Genomic DNA, 24,928 nt, shown 5'->3' on the forward strand with positions numbered 1-24,928 from the left:
TTCATTATTCGAATTTACTACTTTTCGATTGGATTGTTTCTTTATTATCCGATATACGACTCATTGGTTTATTGATCGTTCAATTCTCCATCCGCTTATTCAATTACAACTTCTTACTCGCTTATTCGTTATCCCAATTTAATTCCTTCTTCGTTTATTCGTTTATCCAATTTCAATTTATTATTTGTTTACTCGTTCATCCGATTCTTATCCATTATTTGTTTTCTTGTTATTTCATTCGAGTTTCTTACTCATTTACTCGTTCATCCAAATCTTATCCATTATTCGTTTACTTGTTATTCCATTTGAATATTTTATTCGTTTACCCGTTTATCCAATTCTTATCCATTTTTAGTTTAGTCATTATTCCATTCGAGTTTTTTATTACTTTACTCACTTATCCAATCCTTATCCATATTCAGTCCTTATTCATTTACTTCTTATTTCATTCGAATTTCTTACTCATTTATTCGTTTATCCAATTCTTATCCATTATTCGTTTACTTATTATTCCATTTGAGTATTTTATTCGTTTACCCGTTTATCCAATTCTTATCCATTTTTAGTTTAGTCATTATTCCATTTGAGTATTTTATTCGTTTACCAGTTTATCCAATTTTTATCCATTTTTAGTTTAGTCATTATTCCATTCGACTTTTTTATTCCTTTACTCACTTATCCAATTCTTATCCATTTTTAGTTTAGTCATTATTGCATTCCAATTCCTTATTTGTTTACTCGTCCACCCAGTCCTTATCCATATTCAATCCTTATTCATTTACTTCTTATTTCATTCGAATTTCTTACTCATTTATTCGTTTATCCAATTCTTATCCATTATTCGTTTACTCGCTTATCCAATTCTTATCCATTATTTGTTTACTCGTTATTCTTTTCTAGTTTCTTATTCGTTTACTCGTTCATTCTATTCTTATCCATTTTTAGTTTAGTTTAATTTCATTCAAATTTCTCTCTCATTTATTCGTACATCCAATTCTTATCCATTATTGGTTTAATTATTATTCCATTCGAATTTCTTATTCGTTTACTCATTCATCCAATTCTTATCTATTTTTAATTTAGTTACTACTCCAATCGAATTTTTTATTCGTTTATTTCTTCATTCGTCCATCTCCTCGTTCATAAGTTCCTCATTCGTTGACACATTACAGGTTCTGGAATATATCTCAGATAAGAACACCCGATTGGAATGTCTAGTCAAATACAGCAGTGTAAAAAGAGCATTCACGAGACCTAACATAACATGAGATCATCGATAGCCTCTTCAACTCCCATCGAGGGACCTTTCTCCTACGCTGCGCTGTTACAGTTACAGTCAATCCTATCCCCACAAGATTTTTGATAAGATATTCGAGGAAAGATATTCGAATCAAATATAAATAATATTCATAATAAAAAAAAAAAATTTTCTCTACGCATCTAAAAATGTCAGTGTGCGAGATAAAAAGCTTTCAAATAACCTCTCGTTATTGCTCATGAATAACAAACAAATCAAATTTATTTATTTATTATAAATTTAATTCTATTTTACCAAGTATTTTTCTATCAACTTCGAATTATTCTTATAAGTACAAACATTCAATTTTCAATTTTTTACGATGGGGCATAGATTTTCGTCGTTAGAAAATTTTCTAAATTCGAGGCAAATAAAAAAGAATTCGTCTCGATATTATGTTCAAAAATATTCCTAGAACTTTAAAAATTCTTCAATTGGTTGAAACGAAGAGGAAATGGAAATATAAGAAAAATTCACAAATCACAGCAAGAATAATAATCTGACTGATCAGAAACAATTTACATTATTACAGTGTCGTAGTTAAGGAAGAAAATTTTTTTTCGAAAATCGAAACGTGACCCTAACTCGATGGTCTGCCACTTTCACTGATAATCTGAAAATCTGATCAAACACCGGACCTGTTAACTGTTTGAACATGTCCCAAGTGTCCAAAGGTACTTATCCTAAAACATTTGTCAAGTGAACAAGTGCTGTCAGGAACAGCGTACGTTCACGAAGCGCCGTTATCTAGTCGATGCATTTGATTGCACCTGTATCCGACGTATCCGATAATGATTATGCCCGCACTGTCGATGACTCGAGATAATTTGCCCCGAAATCCCTTAATTATGTGATCGATTTACATAACACGCGGTGGCTTTCTGCGCAGGGCCATGTCTAGAGTTTTCCGGGCCCCAGATGTGCAAGTGAAATTAGAGGAAACAAATATCACGATTTTGAAATTTATCTGAATTTGTATCATTAGCTTGGAATGAAGAAAAAATATAAAATGAAAATACAAAATCAATATCAAATTATTTGAAGAATTGAAAAATATTGGTTTTCCATTTTTCACAACAGTAGCTAGTAGCTAGTAACAAAGCAATAGATAATATTTAGTAATATTTTGTCCTTCTAACAAAGAGCTTTTAAAATATCCATTTCTACGTGCAACATTACCAATGCGTTAAGCTTGTCTCGAAAAAGTACTTTTTACCAGTTCTCTAACGAAAAATGAACGCTGTTCTTCGCTGTTGTTCATTCTCTAACGTTGGAAACAATTTTAAAATTATTCTCACATTACGAAACGCGGTTATAATTTTCTTTGCCACTATAAAACTCAACTTTTCAGAAACAACGACTACATTCAAAATTTTACTCGATATATCAAACTGCTCCATTTCCACTCTTCAGTTCAACAACATTTACGTCTTTACTATAAATTCCCTCGATATAAGTTTCACAGCGCACGAACGCTTCTTCGCTGTAATCACATACGGGGTGTTCGCGCCATTATTAGCCAGCGTTTTTCTCGTAAATGGTATATATTAGGGAAAAAATGAAAGAGGGAAAAGTTTTACAGTTTTCTCTGACCAATAAAGTAGCGTATATCATTTTTTCAAATTCGCAATATTTTTCAAAAAACAGAGGTGTCCTTCGATTCTTTTTTAATAGAATAGCATCGACACGTAATAATATTCGAAATAATTCTTTCGTTATGCACCTTGCACAACCTCGACAGTCATTGTATTTGCACACGTGCTTTCATATGCCATGAAAAAATATACAGCGTTCTATCGAAAAAATCGAAGGCAGCCTTTGTTCTTCGAAAACTATTGCAAACACGAAAAAACGATATTCGCTGTTGTATTGGTCACGGAAAACCGTAAAAATTTCCCTCTTTTCCGACAGCTCTGTGCACTTGCACCAATCGGACTGGTCAATCGGAAATCAGCGTGGGATTACAGCGTGCTTTACGCGTGCAACTGCCATAGTCCAACTTTGCAATACGATTTTACTCATTCGTATCTCTGTTGTGCAACTATGCAATTTCATGCAAATCGGATATCCTTTGACGTCGTCCTCGACTGACAATCTCCCAAAAGTTGAAGTCTTCGTTGAGGAGCAAAGATACGTTAGGTTGTCCCGAAACTTTCGTTCGTTTTCTAAGGAAACAATAGATGCACAACGTTTTTTTCTTTATATTTTTATTTCTACAAAATGGGTCGCACGTAATTCAATAAAATAACGAAAAACAAAGAATGTTGTGCATCTGTCACTTGCTTACAAAACGAAAGCCACTTTTGAAACAACCTAATACATACACAGTCAAATACTTTCTCAATATTTCAGAGTAAATTTCAAGACTTTATTTCTAATTTACTTGGAAACAAACGCACGCTGGAATCGTACAACGTGCACATTTATGTTACATTACGTTTAATCGCTGTCCTAAAAATTATATTTCCCACTTCGTTAAAGAGCAAAAAAAAAAGCAAAATACACGCGAAACGAACCAGTGGCATTCGTTTCGCTGTATAAAAATGTGAAGAAAAATCGATGCAGCGCGACGCTAGAATCGCGTTATCTCTAGAGGACTATGCCCGCGGAGTATCTGTGACAGTATCAAAGCGGATTAGTGGAACATACGACCAAGATAGGAACATGGTCCTGTCGATGTAACGGCATTAAACGTACGTACGTGGAACGTGGATGGGATCACTGATTCTGTAAATTTACGACGATATTTTTCACGATGATATTTCTTCGTCATGTTCTGCGCAGCAAACTGGCAAATTCGCGGCGACGGTAAAAATTCACCGAGATTTTTTTTCAAGTGTTCGAACGTTCAAACGAACTAGGTCAATGAATATTCCACGATTGATGAAAGCAAACGTTCGTTTTACAAAATATTAAATTTAAACAAAATATGTATGCGAAAGTGTAGTTGAAATATGGTTGGGAAAATGGGTCGATTAATATTCTTCGATTCACGAGAATCACACGGTCGTTCGTTGCACGTCACAGCCTGTCAATCTTTGTAGAGAAACCAGGCAACCTAAGTTTTAATCAAAATATGCAAATAATGCACCGTATACCGGTCGGAGCATGGTAAATAGGAAATCAGCTTAGTATGACACAGTGTTAAAATTATGAGTCACGTGGAAGCTTAGCATTTTTTTTACACACGAGCAAACCATTGTTCGAATTTTCCCACGGTCTGGTTTTCTTGCACGGAAAACCAGCGACGATAGGCTTATCGTGCAAGTTGTAGCACGAGTTTCCATAGATCGTCGATCGGCGAGACTAACGATAAAACAGATAGGACACGAACGTGGTTAACGAATATTCCAGCGAACACCAGAGCTACTAATTTGCTATACTTGCCCTCCTTTTTGCAGTCGAACGCTAAATTTATCCATGATCCTCTTTATGAACTTGTCAATTTCAAAAATAAAACAGGAGGTCGACGTACGAAGAAAACGAGGCAATTTAGATGCGCACTGCGTGACAAATAGTCGTTTCTTAATGCCGAATCTCAACGTCGAGTTGAAATATTAAACGCTAACTCGCTAATTCCGGTTATTCTAAACCGAGCAACATTTTATTTTTGTACCTGTAAGCGTAACGAAGCTGCTAAGGTGAACGAGATAAAAAACGGAATTGCAACTGTTATTTTTGTGCATTAAATGCAGAGTCCAATGATTTTTGTTATATCTGAGATTTTTGTGAAAAGAATCCTTAACGAAAGAGTGATTTTCGTTTAAATAGAAAGACAGTGATCAGTAAATGTCGATGAATTTTTTGGAAAAGTGAATAATTAAAAAGAAAGAATCTGTTAAGCATTCTCGGTACGAATAATCGTTGTAAATGATCGGAAGATGATTTTTGCTACTGATAACCAGTGTCGAGAAACGAGAGACATTTTTCTATGCTTCACGATGACTATTGCAGATAAGAGAATATCTGTTTGCTTTTCGATAAGCATCATACGCGAGAGGATTATTTTTTGGTTGTCTATAACCAAATATTATTTCTTTTTTTTTTTTTAATTACCGATAATTATTATAATTATAGCCGATGACAAGACTTTTTTTGATAACTTTCGATCATCGTCATTTTTTGTTAACATTGCTGATAACAAGATGTAGACTTACGCTACTTCATCTGGACGCTGATTATCAGCAATTATAATACAAAATTGATGATACTCGAAAGTGACAAAGAATAAATTTCGTCGTGGATTATGGTTATCAACAACCAATCAATATTCTCGTATACTTAGTGGTTATCCATAACCAAAAAGAAGAAAACATTCCGTTGTGAATAACGGTTATTGGTGTCCAAAAAAAATGAGTATTGGTGACGAAAAAAAATTCTGTCACGAATAATGGTTATTCGTGACCAAGGAAAAATTTTGTCATGGATTATGGTTATCGACGACCAAACAATATTCTCGTATACTTAATGGTTATCCATAACCAAAAAGAAGAAAACATTCCGTTGTGAATAGCGCTTGTTGGTGCCCAAAAAAAATTCTGTCAAAAAAATGAGTATTGGTGACGAAAAAAAATTCTATCACGAATAATGGTTATTCGTGGCCAAGAAAAAATTTTGTCATGGGTTATGGTCATCGACAACTAAACAATATTCTCGTATACTTAGTGGTTATCCATAACCAAAAAGAAGAAAACATTCCGTTGTGAATAACGGTTATTGGTGTCCAAAAAAAATTCTGTCCAAAAAAATGAATATTGGTGACGAAAAAAAATTCTGTCACGAATAATGGTTATTCGTGACCAAGGAAAAATTTTGTCATGGGTTATGGTTATCGACAACCAAACAATATTCTCATATACTTAATGGTTATCCATAACCAAAAAGAAGAAAACATTCCGTTGTGAATAACGGTTTTTGGTGTCCAAAAAAATTCTGCCAAAAAAATGAGTATTGGTGACAAAAAAGAATTCTATCATGAATAATGGTTATTCGTGACCAAGGAAAAATTTTGTCATGGATTATGGTTATCGACAACGAAACAATATTTTCGTATACTTAGTGGTTATCCATAACCAAAAAGAAGAAAACATTCCGTTGTGAATAACGGTTATTGGTGTCCAAAAAAAATTCTGCCAAAAAAATGAGTATTAGTGATGAAAAAAAAATTCTGTCACGAATAATGGTTATTCGTGACCAAGGAAAAATTTTGTCATGGATTATGGTTATCGACGACCAAACAATATTCTCGTATACTTAATGGTTATCCATAACCAAAAAGAAGAAAACATTCCGTTGTGAATAGCGCTTGTTGGTGCCCAAAAAAAATTCTGTCAAAAAAATGAGTATTGGTGACCAAAAAAAAATTCTGTCACGAATAATGGTTATTCGTGACCAAGGAAAAATTTTGTCATGGATTATGGTTATCGACAACCAAACAAAAATTCTCGTGTACGTAATGGTTACGTGCAACTAGTAAAAAAATGTTTCTCGTTGATAATGGTTATCGGGAACCAAAAACAATTCTCTTACATAGAATGGTTATCAGTAAACAAAAAAATTCTCTCAATAATGTAATGATTACCAGTAACCAAAAAGAAAATTATCTTACTGATAATAGTTATCGGTAACCAAAATCAGTTACTTCTATCTGCTAATTAGTACACTGCAACTTCTTGTCTTGTCTGATTAAGTGGTTATTGGTGACGAAAAAGAATTCTGTCACAGATAACGGTTTTTGATGCTCAGGCGAAATTCTGGTTACGATGGTCATTGATGGCCAAGGAAAAGTTTTGTCATGTATAATGGTTACCGGCGACGAAACAAAAATTCTCCTGCACCTAATGGTTACGGACAACCAGGAAAAAAATGTCTCTCGTCGATAATGATTATCGGTAACCAAAAAATATTCTCTCGTATGTAATAGTTATCCATAACCAATAAAAAAATATTCCGTTGCGAATAACATTATTTATTAGTAACAAAAAAAATTCTCTCGCATAGAATGATTACCAGTAACCAAAGAAAAAATTCTTTCACATGTAACGGTTACCGGTAACCAAAAAGAAAATTATCTTACTGATAATATTTATCGGTAACGAAAATCAATCTAACTTATCTACAGATTTCTATACTGCAACTTCTGGTCACATCGATAATAACCGTTAAAGTGGCTGATTAAATATAAATACCAATCTTTTATCTTGTATGATAAGTCGAATACATAATACGATGTCGATAACGGAACAGATAGAATTCTGCAACGACGAACATCCTCGCAATTTCACTATACGATCTGATAAAAGAAGTGACCCGTGGCGACAGAATTCGCAGAATTCGTACAACTCTGTCCGCGAGAGATTATTAGCCGCGTCATAATCGAATTACGTATGCACGGTACAACGATCGATCCTAATGGAATTGCGCTAAACTATACGTCGTGTCTGATTACTATTTCACAATGAAATTATTCGCGAAGCAATTATCGGCTGCACGACACGAATCCATCCCTTCTCGCATCACTTACGATGCATCCAGATTATCCAATTTTTATGCATTTTTAAGTATTCCTCGTCCCACCAACTATTCCACTCGGTGCACAGCAAACGTAATGTGTATAGGTTAGGTACGCGTGTGGTCTGTTATCTACGTCATAAATGCATATCGCACACGTATTTGGAAAGTTCCATAAACTTGCGTGTGTGTTTACCTAAAATAATAGTAATGGTCAGTAATTAACAATAATCAATATGAAATAACCTGAACAGTTGAAAATTCATTTGGAATTATCACATTGTCCGAAAAGCTTCTTTTGTTTTGTAGGGAAATTTGTTCTTTTGTATTGTTTTGTTCCATTACTGCGAAATGTACCATACGTCATTTGATAAAATAATATAAGAAAGAAAAAATGATTGTATTATTTCCTTGCAAAACGAAAGGAACTTTCGGGACAGCCTATTGGAATATTATTATTTTTTATTTATTAGCAGCAATTATTCCACATTTTCAGTTTTACCTGAAACGACAGGTGAACAAGCGCGATATCAATATTTTATAAATGGCAAGTGTAAAATATTGAAATGCAGGGAATCGACGCAGTCCTCCTCGCCAGTTTCGAATCAAATTGCGTCGACGTTAATTTCCAGCTTCTCTCTGGAAAGCCAGGTCATCGAATCGTAGGGTTTCGTCTTTTGTCTTTCGTCGCGTCGACTCTCTACGCTTGTTCCGATGAATAGCTCGCTAATTTCCATGAATATTTATCGTCAAATGTTCGCGCACGATCGTTCGTCGTTGGCTTAGTTTCCGCGCGCTTGTTGCCCCACGTCGATATTCATATTTTGTACCGGGTATTTGCAAAAGCATTCGCAGCGCGTGGCTGAATTCAACGCGCCACGCCGTTGCTTTACGTCGAATCAAACGCGCGTCAACGTGTGGGAAGTTAACTCTTAGATAGACTTTAGTGTGCTGTACTTGTCTGTAGTAAGACTAGTTCAAAAAATCGCGCCACCACTTTGTGATTGTTTTCCGCCGCGTCGAAGCGTCAGTTTCCTGTCGCAAGACGCGTACGTTCCAAAGAATCGAATAGAAAACGTTCTGAGAAAGATTATAATCGACATATATCGTGACTCTTAACGTTGCTTAGATTATCTCTCATAAGATACTTGGAATAGTAAAATAGTAAAGACATATCTGCGTATAATACAAATTAAACATTTCATACAACGTAAATGTGCTTCGTTCGATATATCAAACATGAAAAACAACTCGATTTTCTTTTCTCTCTTCTCTATCGGTACTTTAAACAGCAAAATATCAATTCTTCCTCGCGATTTCGATACCTTTTGTCTATCAATGATCATCTCTAACCTTACCGATACATGTCGATTTACCTGTTATAGATAACAAGCGACTTGAAACAAATACGAAACAGCGACACTACGAAAATCAGTGCAAATCTTCCAAACACGCTACTAATTTACTAGACACGCTTCGAAACTCGAATCCTTGCGACTCTGTGCAAGTCTTTGTAAAAAGATTCTAACCTTACTGATTCCTCAGACATATCGATTTTTACCGACCATAGGTAACTGTATTTTTCGCTAACTACTCTTATCGTAGTCGCCGGTACCTTAAAACGTGCGCGTGGCTTTAACTTATAAAAAAAGAAGAAAAAGAAAAGAAGAAAACAATTGAAAAAGAAGAAAATAAAAGGAAAAAGAAGAAAAGCTACATACATATATAGTATCCTAAGTGCGCGGATTATGTACTTGGTCGAGACGTGGTTGAAAAGCAACAAGGGTGTAGCGAGGTCAAGATGCGTACGCGAAACGCGTGGCCAGCCGCTTCTGGCCGCAGGCGGCGGAGGTGGAGGATAGTCGACCGAGGAGATGAGTGGAGGGTTGGACGAGGAGGGCTACTTGACGAGGAGCTCATTCATCAGCCGACAGCGTTCGGTGATTCATGTGACACACGCGAAGCGTGTGTGTATGCCATACTGTATGGTCTCTTTTGCCATAACACGACGCGACGCTGGTCGATGCCACGAGAACGCGTCTGTTTTCGTTAACTTACGAGTTGAAATGATGCACGTTAGTGATGGCGGTACATTTGAATAATTAATACATAAGCATAAAAGTATAAAGAAAACTTAAAACTATAAGAGAATTTCTATGTTCGTGTGATAAGAATTTACGTGATTGTCCATACGATTTATGCGACTACAGTTTCTTTCATTTGTTTCGTGCAAAACAACAGACGGCTTTTTATCACTACTTTTATCGGTCAACAATGCACATTTAGCTATTTTATTAATAAAGATTACGTCGGATATCGTCTCTCCCTTGCTCAATGTCGGAAGATTTAAACTATTAATCATGTTAATGGCGGCCAGTCTTGAAGATTTGTGTTCAACATCCTATACCTTGTACATTACAGCTATTATTGCGAAGATTTGTCAAAATATGTATATTGAGTTGGCAACTAAGTAATTGCGGATTTTGTCATTACCGGGACTTATCGACACAAAATCTAGCTGTTCGTCACTCAAACAGTGTATTGTTGACTCGTCTGATATCAACTGAAAATTTCGTTCGACAGTTTCGATATTCAGAAGTTAAGCGTCGTGATACCGCAGCGCATAATACACGGTGTCATTAAACATATTTAATATTCATATTTAACATACTTAATTAATATTCAATATTTAAATGGAAAAGCATCGACGTTCGAAATATCGTTAGCGTTTTGCTCGTCGTTGATGCGCGCGAACATCGCGTCCCAAATCGACGCAGCTCGATCGATCTTCGCTGCAATAATTGCACCGCTATTTATCGACGCTTACCCATCTCGTCGTGTGTACAGCGTGTACACACGAGCCTCGTGCGCTCGTTACACACTCGTCGATACCATGGTCAGGTTACTTACCTCGGCCAAGCTAGTTCGTGACACGGCCAGTCGAAAGTTTGGCGCACGTTTCACGATAGTTTCAACTGGTTGCCGCACATCTGTCACGAGCTTGACGCGTTCGCCTGGATTTCTTGGTAGGTTCGCTAGTTCATTTACCTCGCGTCGCTGCGTCCAATGATTTGTGGACTGCGGATGTTTATGCGGATGCATAGTTGTGCGAGGAAAATTGGTTAACGAAATCGCTGCGAGTTGCGAAAGCGGACAAAAGAAGGTTTTAATTAGCAGTAGACTGCGGATGTTTACGCGAGTTCTTTCCTTTTTCCAGCGAATGTAGTTGATTTGTTGTCTCGCGCGGCATACGTTGCAACGAGTACGAGACAGTTCGAGGAATTTATTTGCAATTTCTTTATTTTCACGCTTGGAAATAACATTGGAACAGCCGTGCTTCACGCGCGTTTCAGTTACAAACGATAAAGATTGCTTTGCGAGGCAACGTTAATTGTTCTCGTTTCAATTATCCTGGAATAACAAATGCGTGGAATTGTGTAGGTTAGGTATCGCGGGGAAATGCGGATTTCTGACACGGTTGATATAGCAGAACGAGAAATTATTTCAGGAAACGTTTGTTCAAGTAAAGAAATCAAATTCTATTCTAATTCTAAATTATTAAATTCTAAAGAATTCTGTTTTATTTGGCCGTAGAAATAATTCTCTGTAAGATTGCTTTTTTGATTCGATTAATTATTTCGGAATATGTTCGAGAAGCAAATAACGCGATACGTCGCTCAAATAATGTTTCAACGTTTCGATGTTTTAAATGTGTCATCAATATTTGTAATTCGTAAGAAGATAATTTAATACGAATCACGTGAAAAACCGTAATTAATCTTTGGAATTGTTTGGTGTACTACACATTAGCTACACGTCTGGTATTTTTATTGATATTACGCCCAGTAACATAAATCACATTATTATCTTTAACAAAGGAAACGGTTTCGCTTGATACTTAAACAATTCTTCAATTTTTCCTGTCCTATGTCGTACTCTTCTTATGCCTGACAGATACACACTCGTCCAACGTGCTTTCTCGTAGCACGTGTGAATCATCGATGATTCACGCCGATTTTATCGAGAGCAATTTTTTCGAGAAATAAGTTGGCGTTGACACGTGAGGCGTTGTCAGCACGAAAGAGAAAAGCAAATGCGACGATCTTAATATGATATTGCATTCACGAAATGAGTGCCTCGTAACCTGACTAAAATAATAATTGCATACACATAATTTATTGCGCGCTATAGCAATCACGTACCTCTGCAATTAATTCGAAACTCAGCAGATCGTTCGATCGTATATTTCTAGCACAGTAATTTCATCACGTTTTATCTACGGGGCTCTCAATGCTTCGAAAAATTACGATTTCTGACCGGAAAATTTAGAAGCAAAGTAAAATAGAAAAAAGGGTAAAGAAGCTTCAAAGTAAGGTTAGGAAATCGTCGTGTTGAATTGTAAGGGGTGGCGAAATATTATTAGAACGGCGATTAAGCTGAAAAGCGTTTATTGGATCGGTCTGTAAATTAAAAAGCTTAAGCCTGTAAGGATTAGAAAGGAGAAAACGCGTGTGAAAGATCACACGATAAAGTGCGAGTCGCGGCACGAAAATACGAAAACGACCGAGCATCTATGTATGTGTTTAGGTATATGGACTGGCTGGTTCGACAGCAAAACATCGATATCAGCGTGGATACGTGGTTTTCTTCCAAGCGATAGACGATTGCGATCGATTCGTTTTAATAATAGAAAATTGCCAAGAGGGGCAAGAAAGTGCGGTATTGCATAATGAATGGCATGAAAAGAGGGTGAATTCAATGCGTTCGTGTGCTGACACCGTGTGATTCGTAGAATTGCACTGCGCCTTCTTGCACAAACGAATAGCACGTTGAGTAATTTAATACGCGATACGTACAGATATATTTCGTATCTGCAAATTAACACATTTACACTTGTTCTATGTACACGTGTACGTCTATCATAGTAGCTAAGGAGCTTAATTGCATTGTACGGAGTTTAAAACACATTTCTAGATTAATATTTTCATTTGTTCGTGAAAGTTTTAAGAAAATGAAATTTTATTCCTACAAAATGTATATAATAGGAAATGTCGAGCAGAGGGGATAATACTCTAAATGAAGATATTATATGCTATTAGTATTGTAGATGTGCGTGTACATGAAGCTGTCGAGAGGTAAGCGTTAAATAAAAAATAAAATAAGAAGATATATATATATATATCTTTTTCATTCAGAATATTATTTCGTCTGCTCGATATTTCCTATTATATTATACATTTATATATACATATATATTTATAATATATAATGTATATAATTATAATAAATAATAAATAATAATAAATAATATACATTACATATACACAGGGAGTTATTAGTCGAGTCTTTTGCATGAAATTTTATTTAAATTTATGCACGTATAGAATATGCATATAGAATCGCAAGAAGAATGGAATTGCAAACGAAGAAATTGTCATGGAAAATATAAAAAACACATGTATATGTAAATCTTCTCGAAAATAATATCACTACGTGTGGCTAATTGGAATTAGAAAAATAGTAATTTTAATGTTACTACACTTGTGTACATAATACTTACAGTCGTATACTTCGAAGAATTATTTTATGCGCGTTATGATGCATATCTATAATATGATACATTCGTGTTTTATGATCTTGATACGCATAAACGTTTTAAATTATATTAAATTCTTTGGAAATTACATGTTTCCACAATTCAAAGATATACTCTGCAAACAATTTGTTTTGCCAACAATTTGTTCGACAAATGTTTTACCACACAAATACGTTTTAAAAAGAAGGGGAAAAATACGGTACATAACATAGCAAGCGACTCCATTTCTCCTCGGCGTCATAGTCAGTCTATTATGTCCACAATCCACGTCCAACCGTACCGTATCTCTTTCCTCGATCTCCACATTTCTCTCTTACTCGAGGCTTTTGTCCGGCACAATAGGGGGCGAAGAAAAAATAGGAAAAATTATCAACAATTCACAATACCCTTGGAACACTTGTTCCTTGAACAGCAGGGACACGAAATATAAAGATATTCATTTACAGCCCTTAGAAATTCAGTGGAAATCACAAATTTAAATAGAATTCTGTCCCAATGACCATCGTGTACCGTTATACGTATATGTGTATAAATTATTCATATTATGATACATATAGTGATATATTATGCTGTATTTAATATATAAATTGAAATTAAATATTATATAATAGTACGTTGTATAATATAAATATATATATATATATATATATATATATATATATATATATATATATATATGTTTATATAATATAATATTAAATTATCATATATACATCAAATACCATTATACGTATATGTGTATATATTATTTATATTGTGATACATATAGTAATATATTATGCTATATGTAACATTATATATTTAATATATAAATATGCGTTTAATTAAACATATAAATTGAAATTAAGTATTATATAATTAATATCACAAATTAAATAAAATATAACACATCGTGTAATATTATATAAATATATATAACAACAGTATAAATATATAATGTAAACGTAAAATAAAACAAAAATAATAGTAATATATAATATCATACTATTTTATTATATCATATTATTTATTATATTATACATATTATTTGTATAGTATAATATTGTGATATATATAGTAATATATTATGCTACATGTAACATTATATATTTAATGTATAAATATACGTATAATTAAATATAAAAATTGAAATTAAATATTATATAATAGTACGTTGTATAATATAATATAATTATATATATAATTACAGTATAAATATATAATGCAAACGTAAAATAAAACAAAAATACTAGTATATATAATACTAATATATAATATAATATAATATAATATAGTTTATAATACACGTAGCAGCCAGGTAAAAAGTAAACGACTAATCTAAAGCAGAATACGTGAACCATTTATCACGAAAAGTGGGGTAACTTCATTTTTCAAAAAAATTCAATTCCATCTTGTTTCGGCTTTTATCGAAAAGGAAATTATAGTTTGCTATGGAATTAGTATCGAAATTTTAGTTACACCTGGGAATCTTTCTACAAGATTCACTTTTACAACGACCTTTTAACACGTATTATTAACTTTTACACAATTTGTTTAACACGTCTTGGTTAAAGTTAAGCGACTCTTTTTTTACCACGTTTTATTCATATTTACACGGTTTTCTTAGCACGTTTTACTTATCTTTAAACGATATTTTTCACACGTTTCATTTATTTTTATCCTCGAACCGAAGAAACCGACGAACCTTCCAAGAACCGCTTCATCAAGACACAAATTCTACTTTGTTATCTCTGTTACAAACAACCGACTGTTTTAGAGTTGCGGTAAGAGCATAAAGCATCTGAAGGATGCTGTTCATTTGTTTAACGATCGTCAGATCGTACAACTGAGATCTTGAGCGAACAAAGAATCACTTGATTCGATGCAAAGAGAATCGAGATTATATCGTTTTACGTTTCTTCATTCTGTTTAAAGAAACAACGAAAGGTGTTGTTCGTTCGTCCAATAAGCCACAGATTGAACATTCACCAACAGTCAGAACTTGATCGAGTAAAGAGAATTTAATTTGGCTCGAAGAGAATTGAAATTATATCGTTTCAAATTTCCTCAATTTGTGCAAGAACACAACGAAACGTACGTCGTCGCGGCACATATTTCGAGCGACGAAAATTATTTTTTTCCATTAATGGACAAACGTACTCGTTGCGATACCAATGGACATCGTCGACGAGTAAAATGCGGATTTTTCAAAAAATGGTATTTTTTCATTTTCCCTTAACGTTTCTCTCGTGCGTTTATCGAATGAAACGCTTTATGCTTTTTCGCAAATCAATTATTTCAATTATGTAAAAGCAGTGTCGGGTGTATATGTGTGAATTTGGTCAGCGTAAATTTGTCTGGTGATCGAAGATGCGAAATTATTTGTTTATTATAAAAGCGATTGCACAAAATGTTTTATTAGCGCTTTACTGACCGATAGCCGATTAATCGGTTTTCTGTCGCCGATGCTTACTGACCGATAGCCTATTAATCGGCTTTCTATTGCCGACGCTCACCGACCGATAGCCTATTAATTGGCTTTTTGTCGCTAACAAACTTTCTCATTATTTGAGCAGTTTGTTATTTAATACTAAGGTACCTTGCTCAGTTGCGCCAGTTGCGTTGCTTTGTAAGCTCCCACAGTTTTCTATCAATTTGAAAAATTTACCGTTCGCGATGGTATTGGAGAGTTTAAACCGAAACAGAGGCGGCGCCAGGGAGAATCTGCGCCTGAGCTGCCGGTCGGACGTGCGTATGCTATTGAATCGGTAGCAGTCGGTAAAGTGTTAATATCTTCATTGGTATTTTTACGAAATATTTGCGTTGCTGTCGAAGGTATCGTTTCCCAGGAGCGAAAATTCTACTTTTATCGTTAGTAATTATTAGTCAATTGGTTCGACCAGCGAAAGTGAAATTGTTTATCGACGGATGACTTCCGGTTAACGTCAGTGATATAAATTATTAATAAATAGACAGACAATGATTCTATATTTCGAATTAGTTCTGAGATTGCCGCTATTTTATAAATAAGTGGATAAAAATAGATAAAAGAAGAATCTCAGAATTGGAAGACGATAACGATTTTTAGATAAAGAAAACAGACGTTTATATAAAGCGGAAAGAAAGAGAACTACACGCTGAAATTCGTCATTATCCGACGAGTATTTCAAAGTGACACTAAGTTGAGCTCTACGATACGAAATAACAACGAGCTGAACATCCGAAAAATAAGGAAATTTTCGTTTACAATTTTCGTAATTGATCAAAATGCTTTTTGCTTCCTTGTTGTATTACAAAAATTGCCTGATATATTTCGAAAGTCTATAAAACTACAAAACTTCTGTTTGTTAAAAGACACATGGCAAGTTGCGGGAAACAAGAGAACTATTAGGTTAGCAACTAAGTGATTGCGGATTTTGTCAGTAGGTGGTATTGACAAAAGCCGCAATCACTTAGTTGCCAAGCCAATAAATACAATTACTTGTCTTTTCTCAGCTTTAACATTAACATTACTAAATGGCCGGTTTCAATGTTAATGTAAAATTGTTATTTCGTTTATTCATCTAATTTCATGTAAGTTCTTATGTTATCCGATTAATCAATTTTTCAATGTTTATTAATATATGAGATTACTGTTTATCGCGCCATATTGATAAAACAAAGCAATAATTCATTCGGCTTCGGTAAATAGATCGTAGGACTGTTCCACGCTTTGGTATAGCAAACGATACAAAATTATTTCCATTCTAAGTAAATAGAAGCACAGAAAATTCATTATATTATTCCTCTTCTATTATACAATTCCATTATTATTCGTTATATTATTCCTCTTGTTATCGCCAGGAAATAAGAGTTTTAAAATAAAATTATAAAACCAGCCATGGAAGTTAAAAAAAAAAAAAAAAAACAATAAGAAACACAAAGAATCGAATAGAACCGCGTAAAATTGCCTTTCCACCGTACGTGCTCCTCTGTACGCGGCTAATTTACCTACAACGACGACAACCTTACCGCTCGTTTATCGATTCTTCGACAGATGAATCATTTCTGTTGCACCGCGTCTGCTGCCCCCGGTTCCTATTTATTCCTCCACCGACGACCCGTCGTGGGCGGTTGGTAGGTGGAAAAAAGAAATGATCCGCAGTCTGTCGCCAGCTCACCGACCACCATCGTCGTGTATGGTAGCTTGGCTCGCTAGGCGAACACGTACAGCGAAACTGAAACACCACCTGTAGTTATAGCGCCGTGAAGCTATAGTTAGCGAGCTCGCCCCCGAACCGAAGAGGGAAGCTTTCCATAAATAAAAATAACCACCTTGCCGCCTCGCGTGTAGCAAACGGGCTTGTTCCTCCACAATTGCGCTTCGTTTTCTATGGTTTTCGCCGTTTGCACAGTCGGCTGTGGCTGACCCACGCGGACCTCGAGAGGCTACCGCGACATTTAGAGAACCTAGTTCAGTGTTTCGCAGCGTGTTCGAGCGTCGTTTCTCTAATTCTCAGCAACGAGAATCGGAAAAGCGTTTAGGAAAAGGTGTGTTGTGTGATGGACTTGGGACAGTGTGAGATCGAACTCGACGAGTTTGCAGGTGGAATTGTTTTTATTAGAAATTTAGTCAATTGAGTGTAAGATTGATATTCTGTTGTTTTTGTTTATTTTTTGGGGGGTTGGGTTAAGCAGAAAGAGAGACCAAAGGTGTCGTGTTGAATTTCTTATTGGAAGGTGATTTCTCTATTTTGCCGGTTTAGTTTTCACGGGTTTTATTAGCCCTCGGTTGCCACGCTCGCTTCACCGGGTCAATCTGATCCACTGTTCGATTTCCAAACAGCTGCTGTTGAAAGGATAGCGGCGATATCGGATCAAAGGAAATTTGAGAATACGGAGGAAGAAAGTAACGTTGTTTCCGAGAAAGAAAGGGAAATATTTGAAACTGTAAGTTTCGAGGAAAATCATTTTTATGAAAAAGTGTAACTCTCTTGTGTTTCGATATTTCTCGCTAGGATTTTCAAATTTAATGTTTTTTAAATGTGCAACTTTGAGGGGGAAAATAATTTCTTAGTGCACGTTCCTGAAAAATATGTTTATTTGACATGTTAAGGAAGAGCAGTTTTTGAATAAGAGTGCAATTTTATGGAAGAATCAATTCATTACACACACAAGTGCAAACGTTTTTTTAAACTGTAATAGTGATTTCTATCAGTAAAATTTGCACAAAAGTAAAATGCACATTTCTGACACTTGGGTCATAACGACCTATCACTAACTTCACAGAGTTACCAGACGCAAATTGACAGAATTCTTAACAGTGTAATCATCAGATATTATGAAAAAAAAAAAAAAATAATAATTCAAATTAACAATAGATTGTGCAATAGTGTCATTGCAAGCGTCACATCTTGAAGATATTTCTTTCCAAAGGAAAGCTATGGGTCACTATGACCCATAAAGGCAACCGAGAGTTAAGAAAGGGAATCGGGTACAATCTTGTAGAATACAATGATTCCACGAGACTTGGCTTATTATTATTTTCTGCACTGCATATTGTAATATTTTACTTTTCCCAATCTCTTCAATGTCTCATTAAATTATGTTCTTTTCTTTTGTTTCATTCCTTGGCCAATTATTCATTTCACGCACAAATTTCCATTAGAAGTTTTATTTTCCAGTGATCCGTAATTCTAGTCGACATGTTTAGTTTTCAAAATTCACCAGCTTCTTATCTCCAGATGTACGTACGTTTCGTAAATTCTGTTTCTCACATTTTACGATACTTCCACGAGTGTCACGTGTTAAAAAAGAAAAAAGAAAAAAGTATAAGCAAACATAAAATTGTATCTAGTGTAACACGAAGAATGAATAGATCTGTTCAAGTGCTATTGGTTTGCAGAATTATGGAAGAAACGAAGAGATCAAGCGTTCGCATAATGCGCGGAAAAGTAGCAAAGAACTGCAAATGGTAAGCCAAGAAATGGAATATCGATTGAACGTCGGTAGTTTTTAGCTATAACTGTAACTATGTATTACGTCCGAGCAAATGATACCATTTTAGACTTTTCCGTTTTACGTGTGCATACATCACGAAAGTAAATTCCACTGCGAACTGCTCGCTGTTCGTCGTTTCATGTCCCGCATTTTATTTGTCGCGTTTCATCACAATGCGAAGTATTAGCTTGTGCCAAAAGTCTCTTTCGTTTTATCAGGAAATATTGGGTTGGCAACTAAGTGATTGTGGATTTCGTTATTAGGTGGTACGACGAAATCCGCAATCACTTAGTTGCCAACGTAGATGCACGATATTTTCTCTTTTATATTATTTTATCGAATTATGTACCGTCCATTTTGTTCTATCACTACAGAATAATATAACATACAATATAATATAATTGTTGTTATTTCTATATTCAGAGGTAGGATCACAATAGCTATTATTATATTCTGTGGATAAATCTATCACACCGTTCTGAGCCAGAAAAACCTTCACTGCACATTCTTACATGGACTAGGGATAAAAACAAAAGAACATCTTATACCTATCGATTAAATCTATCGATTGTATCTAGAACTATCTTCTAGTTATTTTTTCTTGTAACTAACGCATCTGCATATAGATGGCGAGCACGAACTCACGTTGTCATTTTCAACAATAATATAATCAGAATTGCAAATAATACTACAATAATATAATAATACTACTAATAATATACAAACATTTGTTCCATTACTGCAAAATAGATCACACATAATTCAATAAAGTAATACAAAAGAAAAAATATTGCGCATCTATTATTTCTTTATAAAATGTCAGAAACTTTTGGGATAATCTATTGGGTTGGCAACTAAGTGATTGTGGATTTTATCGTTAGGTGGTACGACAAAAAGTTTTCGCGATGCTAAAAGTATAACAATTATCTGATGTTAATATGTGCGAATTATTTCTTTGCAAAATTGAACGTAAAACAGATAGACGTTAGTTATTAGGACATTAAGTTAATTATTTCCAGTGAAGGGAAAATACTTTTTCAGGAAAGAGGAAAACATTCCATGCTATTGATTTCCTCCCTCGTGAATATATTCTATATATCGAGAAATTTATTTTTCAGTGTGCAAGTCGTTCTATTTTCGTAACAATTTCCTTGTTCACTTGTCCGATTCGTGTTTTCTCCCGAGCCACGATCTTCCAAATGTCAACTCGTACCTTCAATTTTCGGCTTGTTTTTTCAACGAAAGTTACTCTGCGCCGTATTATCCCGCCTCTTCTACGTGTCGCCAGATTTATTTGTCCAACTGGAATCGCTCTCCCGTGCCATTTTCTTCCACATTTTGTACACCGTGGCTGCTATAACCATACAGTAAATCGCGCAGACGAAAGAAACTATGAGAAAGGCAGAGACAAATATCGTATATCATCAGACAATCGTGTCACAAACAACGTAATTTACTTTATAGTAACTGCAATATGGATGTTAAAATACTATACATGTACATGTACATGTTACGTGAAATAAGTCAGATACAATACATATACAATACAAAATACAGATACATATTTTTACTAATGCAATTTTTTTCTCTTTTATTCACTTTAATTATCTTACGAGATTTACATAATTTACACGTGAAAATTGCATATATTGCCAATTGTACATCGTTACGAGATTTTCTTTAATATTTTATACATCGTACTGTGTAGCTTACCATAATCAGATAATAAATCGCGAAGACGGAAAAAATTATCAAAAGGGCAGAAATCATCAGAAACGACATAATTGATTCTGTGATAACTGAACTGTGTGAACATTACATTAATTACCCTCAAATATTGCAATTATATTGTAAAATTTTTGTGCAAATAGATAATTTCTTAAATTTGTACAAATACTTATTTTCATAAATTTGTATTATCTATATATTTACTATACTAAATAAAATCGAAACTGATTCGCTTCATGTATTAAATATTATAATTAGACTGCAAAATAGTTATGCAAATAAATAGTCTCTTAAATTAGTATAATAATTGCATTACAAATCGACCTACTACAATAAACAAGAATGATCTTAAATGATCCACTTCATCTATTAAATACTATAATTAACCTACATCGTAATTAGAAAATAGTGATTCAAATACTAGATAATCTCTTAAATTTGTTTAACGACTTTACTACCTATCTACCTACTACAGTACATTACTACGCATTACCACCTCATTACCAAACTGTTACTTTGCTTTCGCGAAGCTCTACGAACAACCTCGTCGTCAAGGGCCAAAACGTCGTAATTTCTCATCCATCGTAGTCAACGTCGAAACATTGCCCTCGTTATCGCGAACGCTTTTGCTTGAACCTAACCTGATTCTCGCCAGCCAAAGCAATTAAAACGTCAGACACTCTAGCAATCTCGTGTCAAAGGCCACCGCCTCCAACTAACGCGTCTTCGATGACAAAGATACCGCAGGACGCGTTCTACGTTGGTCGTATCGTACGTATCCATATTTCATATCATTGTACATGGCAACGTACACGCGGTGACGTCTTCAAACCGGCGTGATTATTATCTCTTTGTCTACGTAGCCGTCTGATCGATAGCATTGTGCAGCAGCGTTTTTGCTTCGAGCTTCAATTCGGCCTGATTTCACGAGCCGAGCGGACCCTCTCGTTTCCGCAAAGCAAAGGCTCAGCACCAGCATCTGCGAGATCCTCCACTCGTTTTCGATACAAATTGTCTCGCAGCTCAGGGCTTTCTTTCTCAATCTTCGATCCGCCTTCCCAAGTTTCACCGATGGAAATTACGTGGAAAAAAGATACACGAAGATCGATCGAGCGAAGGAGGAATGCGGATGAAAGTCTCGATTTTTCTATTATTTGTATTATATCGTTGAGTTTTCCTCATCCGAAGAGATTTTCTCATTGTTTCCAGGGAAAATTCCTTTTTAGGTTATTGATCGAGTTTCTTTTTTATTTTTCCCGAGCTTTGGTTTGCTGGATGATAACGTGTATCGTGAAGCTTCTTGAGCTATTTGAGTGGAGAAGTTTTTAACTGGCAAGGGGAAGGTTTGGCAACTGGAGAATCGAGAAAAGTTTGAAACTTGGCAAATGTAGCTCATGAGATGCTAAGAAGGAAACAATTTTCTCTGGACAGTGGAACGGTCCTAGGGGTGAAAACTCCACACCGAAGAAATCTTGACTTTTCATGTTATCATAAATATCTTAGAAAGTATGTGGAATAGGAGGGAAAAGTTGAATTAAAAGTTGTAATCCCTTTTACGTAAATTTCTATGAATAAATTCTTATTTTTATATTTCTATTAATAAATTTCTACTAATAAATTTCTATTTTTACATAATTTTCTGAAGCTGTTTTTTCTTCTCACACGCATACACAGCTCTTTGTAGATACATAAACGTTACGTATAATGTTATATAATAAATAATAAATAATAATATATATAATAGTACTACGTATAATAAATATAACAAAATTTTTAACCACGCGAATATTTCTGCCTTAATCATTTTTTCGCAGAAAACGAAGGAAAGAAGAAATACTTTGTTTCATATTATATGTACAGTTTTTTATAATAATTATTTATATGTTTTTATTTGATCGTTTTATTTCATCTCGGCCTGTAAATACTAAAAAAACATGTTAAAGTTTATGAATATATTTTAATTTTTATTAAAATTGCAACTTAAACAGAGAATTGTAACTGCTTTCTGCGCATGACGAGTATACTCGTCGTAGCAGAAAATGTTGCCATTTCTTCATTTCGCAAAGTTTACGAGTATATTTTAATTTTCCAGACGCTTGGTTTCCGAGACAAAATAAATTTTGAAAATTTGCCGCAGGCTCATGCCAGTCCGATTTTTAATTGAACACGTTCGAACGTTGTTTTTTATAAACTTTATCTTCAACCTCGGACGAACAAATTTTATTCTACATTTTTTCTTACTTTCACACAAAAAAACGTTATACTTATTTTACAAGAACACTTACATTACATATACACATCTATCGTTGTTGAGAAAAATGGCCAGCTAATAACGAACACCCTGTATATGAAAATCGAAAGAAAAACACTTAGCAACCAGTCAGGTGTGCCACTAAAACCTCGCACTTGAACCACTTGCAACTGTGTTGCAACTATCACAAAGCAGCAAGAAGTTAAGCGAAAGTTTGAAACTTTCTGGCGAAGAACCTCTTATCCTACATTTTCTGTACAAATCTCACGACTTCCATCAATCATTCTAAATATGCTACGCGACCTCGATTACCAATAGCAATAAAACTGTCCACTTGTAACACTTCGAAACGAGCCCCTGTCGACCACCATAAATCTCGTCGAACAGCGTCAAATGTCTACCGATAGGCCGCGATATTCCAATAAAATATCGCCGATTTGGCTCGTTGAATATCTTTTATTAGCCGATAAATTTCACCGATTTATTACGAGCATATTGTCGTGTTTAGTTTATCGTATTGAAGGTTCGTGATTGACAATTTTCTGCAGATTGGGATATTCCGGTTTATTTTCTATTTATCTTGCAAGGATAATGGTGTTTAATGGCGTTTCGTGATCAATTATGGTTTGAAGAGCACAATATGAATTTTACTTTACCGACCGATAACCGATTAATTGGTTTTTTGTCGCCGACGCTTACTGACCGATAGCCTATTAATCGACATTTTGTCGCCGACAATCTTTCCCATTATTTGGGCAGTAATTTGTTATTTAGTACTAAGGTACCTTCTTCAGTTGCGTCAGTTGCGTTGCTTTGTAAGCTCCCACAGTTTTATACCAATTTAAAAAACTTACCATTCGAGATGAACGGAAAGAATGGTATTGGAGAGTCTAAACCGAAACAGAGGCGGCGCTAGGGAGAATCTGCGCTTGAGTTGCCGGTCAGATGTGCGTATACTGTTGAATCGCTAACGATCAGTAAAGTGTTAAGATGTAACCGACGCTTAATTTACGCGAGTCTGTTTCTTACGTGGTAAATTGCATTTTATGAGGCAGTTTTCGTGCACATTCAGAAAATGTATTTTTCTTTTATTTAAGAGTGAAAACGTCCAACGAATTTTAAAATTTCAATGAAATGTCATAGCGACGATATCAGCAAATTTAGGAAAACTTGGTGAAAGAAAAGATTGAGAAGGAATTGTGTGAGGAAATGAAGATTGAGGACGAAAATGACGTCGAACTTGCAAATATTTCAAGCGATGAAGATAATACGTTCGTAGCAATTTTAAAAAGAAAAGATTGAGTGTTTTGAATTAGAACAGCGACACTGATATGGAATAAAGTTTATTTTTGCCTTTGAAACGTCATTCAAACAAACTTCATTTTCACGGTTTGCATAAATTAGGTGTAAAATTACATAAATTAAATTAGTTTGTTTTTGAAACGTCATCATTCTTTTCCGTTAAAAGCTACTCGAAATAAATGTGTATTTCTAAAGCTTGTACGTACTAGCTTCTATTTTTATACTAATTTATTTTCTCTTTTTGTACTAACAAACTTTATTTTCGCGGTTCATATAAATCAGGTGT

At 34.8% G+C, this 24,928-nt stretch overlaps 1 protein-coding gene across 8 annotated transcripts in view; it reads left to right on the forward strand.

The window, feature by feature from the left end:
- LOC100651026 (phosphofurin acidic cluster sorting protein 2) overlaps positions 1-24,928 on the forward strand; it is a 167,593-nt gene that overhangs the window by 112,471 nt on the left and 30,194 nt on the right. For 4 of the 8 annotated variants that reach the window (XM_020867398.2, XM_020867399.2, XM_020867401.2 and 1 more), the window contains exon 2: positions 19,267-19,335. The exons of 2 other annotated variants lie outside the window; for them this stretch is intronic. In XM_020867398.2, the coding sequence (XP_020723057.1) occupies positions 19,267-19,335 (69 nt within the window). Of the gene's footprint in view, positions 1-15,513; positions 15,600-17,593; positions 18,312-19,266; positions 19,336-24,928 lie in introns of those variants that run through there. 2 more of the 8 variants (XM_048413776.1, XM_048413775.1) reach the window with 2 other exon arrangements.

The sequence above is a fragment of the Bombus terrestris genome, chromosome 17, assembly GCF_910591885.1.
Source record: "Bombus terrestris chromosome 17, iyBomTerr1.2, whole genome shotgun sequence".
NCBI classification, from domain to species: domain Eukaryota; kingdom Metazoa; phylum Arthropoda; class Insecta; order Hymenoptera; family Apidae; genus Bombus; species Bombus terrestris.